The sequence below is a fragment of the Pisolithus orientalis genome (assembly GCF_024613125.1).
Source record: "Pisolithus orientalis strain OTSU chromosome Unknown F5J12scaffold_9, whole genome shotgun sequence".
NCBI lineage: Eukaryota > Fungi > Basidiomycota > Agaricomycetes > Boletales > Pisolithaceae > Pisolithus > Pisolithus orientalis.
In genome coordinates, this window is record NW_026260790.1 from 703017 (window position 1) to 711532 (window position 8516).

Consider the following 8516-nt stretch of genomic DNA (forward strand, 5'->3'; position numbering starts at 1 on the left):
TATTTTTTTGCCTTGGGGGCAGAGCCTGAGGTTGAGGCTGGTGCTGCCTCAGAGGTTGCCACAGCATGAGCCTTGGCTCTCCTGGCTTTCTTTGGACACTTATCTGTGAAATGTCTGGTTCCCCCACAGAACATACAGAGGTTGTTATCTTTATGGCATTTGCACTCCTCCGGTGTCAGCTTGCCATCTTTGCCCAACTTGCTTGAGTCCAGCTTGGGTGTGTTAGAGCCAGTCTGACCAGTTGAGGTGGATTTAGCTGAAGACTAGTTACTGGAGTTGCCATTTCCAGAGCTATTGCCAGTCTTGGATTTCTCTTGACCAGGCTTAGACTGGTTGTTGTGACCAGGGTTGGGAGTTGACTTGCTACCAGAGGATGACCCCTGGTGCTTACTGGACCACTGAATCTCCTCTTTGTGTTCCCAGTAGCACATGTCAATCTCCTGAGCCAAGTGGCAAAGTTCATGCAAGGTTCTTGGTTTGCCAACCTGGCAGACCTCATCTTTGATACAGTCAGGGAGGCCAGTGTAGAAGAAGTGGTGCAGAGCACCATCACTGTATCCCCTAACTTGTGAGGCAAGCTGGTTGAACTCGAACATGTACTTGTTGACCCAGTGATTGTCTTTCATCTGAAGGTGGTCTAGTTGGCTTTAAGCATCAACCACCAGGTCATGGGGTCCAAAAGTGGTCTGGAGCTCTATGACAAATTCCTTCCAAGAGTCCATCCAGTAGGGCCAGTCTTCTGGGTCTTTAGTCCCAAGTAGGTCTGGTTTGAACCACTCAAGAGCCATCCCTTTCAGGAATGACTGCACAAAAGTGACCTTGACTTGGTCACTTTGAAAGGCCTGGGGCTGGTCCCAGAAGTTGAGTTTGCATTGGATAAGAAAAGCATCCAACTTCTTTGGGTCTGTTCCATTGAAGGTGTCCAGTTTGCACAACTTGGTTCTAGAAGAGGACTCAGAGCTGGTGTGAGCATTGCATGTGAGAAGCTTGATGGCTGTGGTGAGGTTGTCAAGCATGGTTACACCAGGCTTGACATCATCTTCTGGGAGGGGATCTTTGTTGTCATTATCTGGGTCATCTCCCAGCCCATCATTGCCAGGACCATCATCACCAGGGTCATCACCACTGGGGTTGAAGTCATCTGGTTCATCATCCAGACCATTAGTGGGTGCAGGAGGTTGATCAGGGATGGGTGTAGTGGATTTGTGGGCTGAAAAGCCCCTGAAGTTGTGGGCTTTAGTGAGGTTATCAAGCATGGTTGCCCTGGGCTTGACATCATCTTCTGGGAGGGGATCTTCTTTGTCATTATCTGGGTCATCTCCCAGCCCATTGTCACCAGGACCATCATCACCAGGGTCATTACCACTGGGATTGAAGTCATCTGGTTCATGCAGGTCTGGTTCATCATCTGGATCATTAGTGGGTGCAGGTGGTTGATTAGAAGTGGGTGTAGTGGATTTGTGAGCTGAAAAGCCCCTGAAGTTGTTGACTTCACCAGGTGACCTTCTGGCTGTCCCTAAGGACACCAGGGCAGCAGCATGGTGCAAGTTGACAGCTGAGGCAGATTCAGGATTGGTGGTAGCACATACCTATGCTGCTTGGGTTCTAGTTTGGGTAGGCATGCTGAGAAAGTATTGCTGAGGCTTGGACAAAAGGGTAGTGACCCACACAAGTGTGAGTCTGAAATACTGTTAAGTCTGGTTCATCACCAGTCCAAAGCCAGTCTGGAGTCTGGTCGGGGGTCAGAGGATAATACAAGATACTAGGTTGTTAGGACTATTGGACTTAGCAACTGAAGGTGCAGTGCTATTCCCTTGTGTGGGCCATACATAGTCCAGTTGAAAGACAGAAGACAGAGAACAGAGGGGACTGGGTTAAGACAAGACTAAGTTGATTTCAGACTGAGGCTAAACAGATTATCCTATGGCTTAAATACTAGAGGTAACCTAAGTGTAACATAGCACCAGAGACCAGTCTGTGCCAGTACAGTGATGGTTGGTAAACTGATTGGTAGAACACTTCTTGACTCCACTCCATGTGGCACCCTGACAAGGACCCCAAAAGAAATTTTTCTTTGACCTTCTTGCCCCAGCCAGGATCAGCTGAGCCCATTGCAGGTTATAGTGATGTATAGCAGCATTCTTACAGAGTTATACTCACAAGAACAGATGCAAAAACAATACCCACACCCCCATCCCCCTGTTTTATGACCTTGACAGGACAAATGTCTGTGAGGTCACATTCCCATGCCATGCCAGGCCCCCTGCCAGGACCCTGAATGTCACACCCCACCCAACTTGGTAAAACTACTAGAAGCAGTGGTTTATCACTTGATGAAATTATCAATGACCTGGAAGCTGAAATCAAAGATGTGGTAACAGCCAGGACCTTCCTGGATCAGCTCTACACAATACAGGGAGAACCAACCATGCTGGAACACATCTTGCATGCTCTCTTTTACATCTTGCAGACCAAGGGGGTGAACAACACCCTGCATTCAGCAATTTGCACCATGGCATATTTGGTCAGAGATCTCGCCACATCAGAACTTACTGAATCCATCATTGCAGCAGTCTCAAGCAAGATAGAGAACTCAGTCATAGCTGCCATCTCCCCACAAGTTGACAACATCCTCTCAGCTGCCAAAAACCTAGAGAAAACCAACAAAAACATGAGGACTGCCAGTGGCAACACCATCAGGATGATCAAATCGATCACAAACTCCTCTGGCCATGCAGACACCACCCAACTGGAGACCCATGTTAAAAATCTGATCAGGGAAATGGAAGTGATGAAATGGCACTAGCAGACATGAAGAACCATCTCAAGACCCAACCCCCCACTCTCCCCACTCCATACAGGGACACACTAGCATCAGCACCACCAAACCCAAACCATATCCCACTAGGAAATGATTTGCACCAGAATACACTAAGGCCCATGCAGCTATTAAGGATTGGCAGCTACTGATTGACCCCAATAGCAACCACCCCCTTCTGAACAATGCTGCAACAAGGGAGGCCATGACCTCGTCAAACAAGCCCTAGAAACTATAGACTGGGTTGATGGCCCTGATTTGCAACTAAGATCAATCACACAACTATGCAACAATGGAATTCTTCTCAAATTCAACAACCAAGAAGCAGTAGATTGGATGAAAGAACAGGCCAACAAGACAGCTTTCCTTGAGAGACTGGGTGGAGAAGTTGTGATCAAGGACAGACACTTTAACATAGTAATCCCCTTCCTTCCAATAATGACTGAGACTGACAAACCAGAAACCCTACACAAAATGGAAAACAAGAATAACATCCCACAAGGCTCAATCACCAAGATCAAATGGATCAAAGACCCAGCTAAATGCACTCCTAACCAGCACATAGCACATGCCCTTGCCTCCATCACATCCCCTGAGATCACTAACCAGCTCCTCAGAGATGGCCTATACTGGGGCCTGGACAGACTCTGCCTGCACAAAGACAAGAGAGAACTGGTCAGGTGCCTCAGATGCCAATGCATTGGTCATCTTGCAAGGGACTGCAAACAAACATCAGACACATGTGGCATATGTGCTCAATCACACTGCACACAAGACTGCAATGCCCCCTCCCCCATCCCCTTCTGCATCAACTGCCAACACAACACCCACACCAGCAAAGACAGAAATTGTCCTGACCTTATTGGAAGATGCAACACTATGGATGACTGTACCCCCAAAAAATCAATGGCCCACTCAGACAAATAACACTAGGAGAAGCAATGAACCTATGATCCAGCCTGCCAAGATGCAGACAACCCAACAGAATCCAAGGCAGAAGAGGTGGCCTGCCCATACAACACAACATTCTTCACAATGCCTCACCTGCCCCCACACCCACTTCCCTCCCAACACCCCACCCCCCACCAATGACAGAAAATCAATCAGAGGACCCAAACCCAACCCCTTCACCAACTAATGCCTGAAGACCCACTGCAAGCCAATGCACTAACCAAACTCTGTATGTGGCAACAAAATCTCAATACATCTCACATAGCTCTACATTTACTAATAAACAGTCAACTAGTGCATGAATGGGACATCATCATGCTACAAGAACCTCCAATAGATCAAATTGGTAACACACAAGCTAATGCACACTGGAGAGTAGTCTACCCCATGAAGAGAATGACACAGAACAAGCCATGAGCAGTAACTCTTGTAAACTGCAGAATCAGCACTAACACTTGGGAATAGGTCAAGTTCCCCTCCACAGACATAGTTGTAACCCAACTAAGGACCACTAAGGGCACATACACCCTGTTCAACATATACAATGATTGTACACATGATCACACAATGGAAGACCTGAGCACTTTTCTAGCCACCAACATAAGGGACATATGGTGATTGATGAGTGACCAGATGCTATGGCTGGGCAACTTCAACAGACATCACCCCTTGTGGGACAAAACACACAATCACCACCTCTTCACCACAACAGCACTCACATTGGCACAAAAGTTACTCAAGCTGGTAGCTGACTACGGAATGACCCAAATGCTGCCCAAAGGGATACCCACCCTACAGTTGTTGTCCACAGGTAACTGGACATGACCAGATAATGCCTTCTGCATGGAATCCATGCTTGAAGACCTGATCAGCTGTGACACAAGCCCTGAAAACCATGGACCTAATACTGACCATGTACCAATCCTTACATGTTTAGAGACCTCCCTTATGCTGTCTCCTTGCATCTCCTACTTGGAAGGTTTCCTTGAGCTTGGTGACAAACTCATCCCAGCCATTGAAGATCCTGAGGTCCCCAAGAGCAGTCATGTTTTCATTGACATAGGCTTCTGCAAAGGCACAAGCTGAGCCACTCCCCATGTAAGAGAGGGCAAACATGATCTTGGATTGGTCCTCATAGTAGATGTGTTTGTTTGTGGTGAGGTAAAGCTTGATGCTGCTTAGCCAGGTGGGAAAGTCCTGGTGAGCTCCAGTATATGAGAAAGGTTTGTTCAGGCCAATTTCTTTCAGTCCCCCTCCCTTAGAGTCATGTTCCTTTCCTTTCCCCTCAGAACCTCAGGAGGGGCCTTTAGGCCTTACCACATCTCTGCTGAAGATGGATTTGTAGAATTCAGCAGCAATTTTGGGGGTTACCCTAGTCTGGCTGGCAAAGGGGTCTTGGGTGTTAAGACCAGGTGTTGCCTGAGTGAGTTCTTCTGCCATCAGGTTGGTAGAAGTTGGAAGGTATATATTTGTCAAAGTTGATGATGAGGGGTCTGCTGGTTTGGCTGTTCCTTGTGGTTGGGTTTCAATGTCCGAGCTGATAGGCTTTGGGTTGCAATAAGTAATAAAGTCGATTGGTGAGGTTGATTCTGCTGCTTGCCCAAGTTGGGGCCTTACAGGCAGGTCTTCAAGATTTATATGAGGGTGTGGAGTTTGCACTGAAGGGTGATGAATAAGTGGCCTTGCTTGGAGGACTTCTTTTCCTTTACAAGAAGGCATGGGGGGTTTGAATGAAGAGGCTGCTGATGGAGGCCTCTTACTTCCTTCTTCTTGGTGCAAAGACATGTTGACAAAGAGGAAGGTTAATGCTGAAAGTTAGGGGCTAGCTCACTGGTGATTAACACTAGTGGTTCCTGTAGTGGTGGTGGGAGGTGCTTGTTTTGCAGGCTATTTTGCCTAGCAAGGATTCCAGAGCACAGGTATCCAAAGAGTAGTCTGGTCTTTGATGTGGCTGGGTGATTCAAAATCTTCTGTTATGCTGATGACTTGTATCACATCAAAAATTGAGTACAATGAGGTACAAGCATGTGACTACATGAGAAGTGATGTGTAATTTAACTTCACTAGTGGCAGGACACTAGTCTTTGCCAACCAAAGTCATACTGTCAAGTCCTCTCAGGTACAATGAGCAGAGCTAAGGGTGGTTGCAAAGTAGATTTTGAATGAGTGAGCAGTATGATACATGTGAGTTTATATACATATTGTAAAGTACTGCAATCCAAACACTTTGAAACATTTGAACATACACCCAAGTCCTGAACAGGTATCATCTAGTCACCTTTACATGGGTGCAAGGGTGAGTGAGTCTGTGCAGCAGAAGGGACTGGGAGTGAACATGCAGTGAGGCAAGGGTAATTGTGTATATGACATATGGGCATAAATGAGTACTGGGGGTACATGTGTCACGTGACTGCATGGATCAGGGCCACCAGCAGATCACAGAAGGGAGGGTGGACAGACGTAGTAGTCTGGCTATAGTACAACACAGGGTAAACAGGGGTAGGATATAAAAGGAAACATACAGAATGCGAGTTCACCATGTAGGCAGTGGCTCGCAGGTGGCAGAACATCATTGCTCGAAAGCACAATGAGTGCAAACATATCATGGAGTGTCTATAAAAGGAAATAATGTGAGTGCAGCATAACAGTTTATATACATCTATGGAGTACTGCATAACAAACATTTGAAAATGTTTAAACATACACCTGAGTTCCTACTAAGGCATCACCGAGTCATAGTGAGTCACCATGCAGCAGGACCACATGTATAACTGAGTCTGCACAGCAGAAGGAACCAGGGGTAAATGTATGACGAAGGAAGGGTAACTGCTTACATGACATACAGGGGTACACATGTCATGTGACTGCATGGATCAGGGCCACCAGCAGATCACAGAGGGAAGGGTAAACAGACATGGTCCAGCTATGGTACAACACAGGGTAGACAGGGGTAAGGCACAAAAGGAAACATACAGAGAATGCTGGCCTGACTGCATAGGCAGTGGCCTGTGGGTGAGAACATTGTCACTCGAGAGCATGACAAGCCCAAATGATATGGTACAAAGTCTAAAAAGGAAACACATGTGAGCACAGCATAACATGTGGCATGTACATGGTCACAAACATGAATGCTATGCCTGACATGCACCCTTATTCATGCAAGGTGCTGGGTGGGTAGATGGAGAAATCATCAAGACCTTGTGGTCACTACTCAACATTGCATCCACTTCAGCCTGGGGCATGAGTTCCCCACACCACCAGGAGCTGTTGGATTTTCAGATCAGCGATTGCAACTTCATGAAGATGATTTGCATGGGTATGAGCTTCTATTCATGTGCTAACCTTCCTGACTGTTTGTGTTTAGTCAATAGTCTGATATGGAAACTGACAACTGTGAGGGTAGTGGTGGAGATGGCAAAATGGGCATTCAAGACATTGGATGAAGCAGTGTCTGCAATGCAATGTGATATGTGGACCTACCAAGAGCAAGTGGCCTTCAGAGACCAAATGGTTGACCCCTCCACCATGGATATCTTTGAAGTGCAAATGAAGAAGGGTAAGGTTCACACCTGCTCCTCCTTTTGCAATACATCTGAAATGTTCATTAGCCCCAACAGTGCATACCATTGAACTGGAGTTTTTGAACAATATGACATCAAGCAGAGCACAGCATGGGATGGGAAGTTGGCTTGCTCGCAGTCTCAGGTTGGAAGAAGTGGCAATCACATTGCACATCAATCATCACAATGTTGGTGTACATGCACCAGAGCTGAAAAGATTGGTAATTGCATGACACAAGGAGTGCTTATTATCATAGCAGTCAGGGTTTATTGCAGATGCTGCCATATACATCTGTCTACAGCAAGATGTGAATGTGGGAGGTGATTGGAATCCAATCAATGAGGAAGGAAATGAACTTTGGGATGGCTGGTGCATGTCCAATGGATATCTATTGGATGCTGAAGACCCAAATGGAAGCTCTGATGAAACACTCACAGCTGATACGACTGACCTTGGAGGGATAGCTATGTGTCTGCTTCCATTGAATGTTGGAATGGCTGCTTTCCATTCCTGCAATTCAGACTGTCTCCATGATATGGAGCTGAGGCTCTGGATCGGTGTCACACACCAAAGGTGTTTGGTGAGGTGGACATGGATGTAGCTGATGAATGGAGGGGAAGACCATAGCCCTCATGCGAAGAAGGACAGCCAGAAATGTCGGCAGTCATCCCTTGCACAAGAACAAGTTGTCAGTGCCAAAGAAAAAGGAGGAGGTGAGTTAAGTGCCAATAAAATTCTTAAGCGCCCATGTACGGCATTCCGGTTTTCGACATATCTCCACCAATTCTGCAGACACTGAAACCATTCCCACACTCGCTTGTAGTGCTCAGCCATGTGATCCTACCTTCCAAGATTGGAAAGGATTTGCGCACTCCACACATTTCTACAGCACTCCCTCCAAAAGACACTCATTTCACTAATTCTTCTGATATGGCTGCCTCCACATCAGTCATTTCGCTTGTCCCCTTTGCTAGGGACCGTGGCTACATATATCTACCAGGAGTTCCTACCAGCTTCCATCCTGAAGCGTCCTGGTACATCCCACCCTCATCTGCCCCCTCTCAGCCCATCCAGCTTGGACAGTGTGTTCTTTTTGTCAGTATGACCTCCAGGAGGATGTTCTTTGGTCGCCTCAGGTCTGTCATTCACTTGGAAAGGTCTTATGTGGTTGTTTCAGTCTCTCTGG

The 8516-nt window shown here is 46.8% G+C and overlaps 1 protein-coding gene across 1 annotated transcript; it reads left to right on the top strand.

Moving 5' to 3' along the window:
- Nucleotides 1-6925: 6925 nt before the first annotated feature.
- On the top strand, nucleotides 6926-7562 carry F5J12DRAFT_781791 (uncharacterized protein; the record flags this gene model as incomplete). The annotated part of the gene is made up of 3 exons (XM_051742619.1): nucleotides 6926-7085; nucleotides 7134-7325; nucleotides 7378-7562. The coding sequence occupies 3 exons, from the start codon at nucleotides 6926-6928 to the stop codon at nucleotides 7560-7562; spliced, it is 537 nt and encodes a 178-aa protein (XP_051601406.1).
- Nucleotides 7563-8516: the final 954 nt, after the last annotated feature.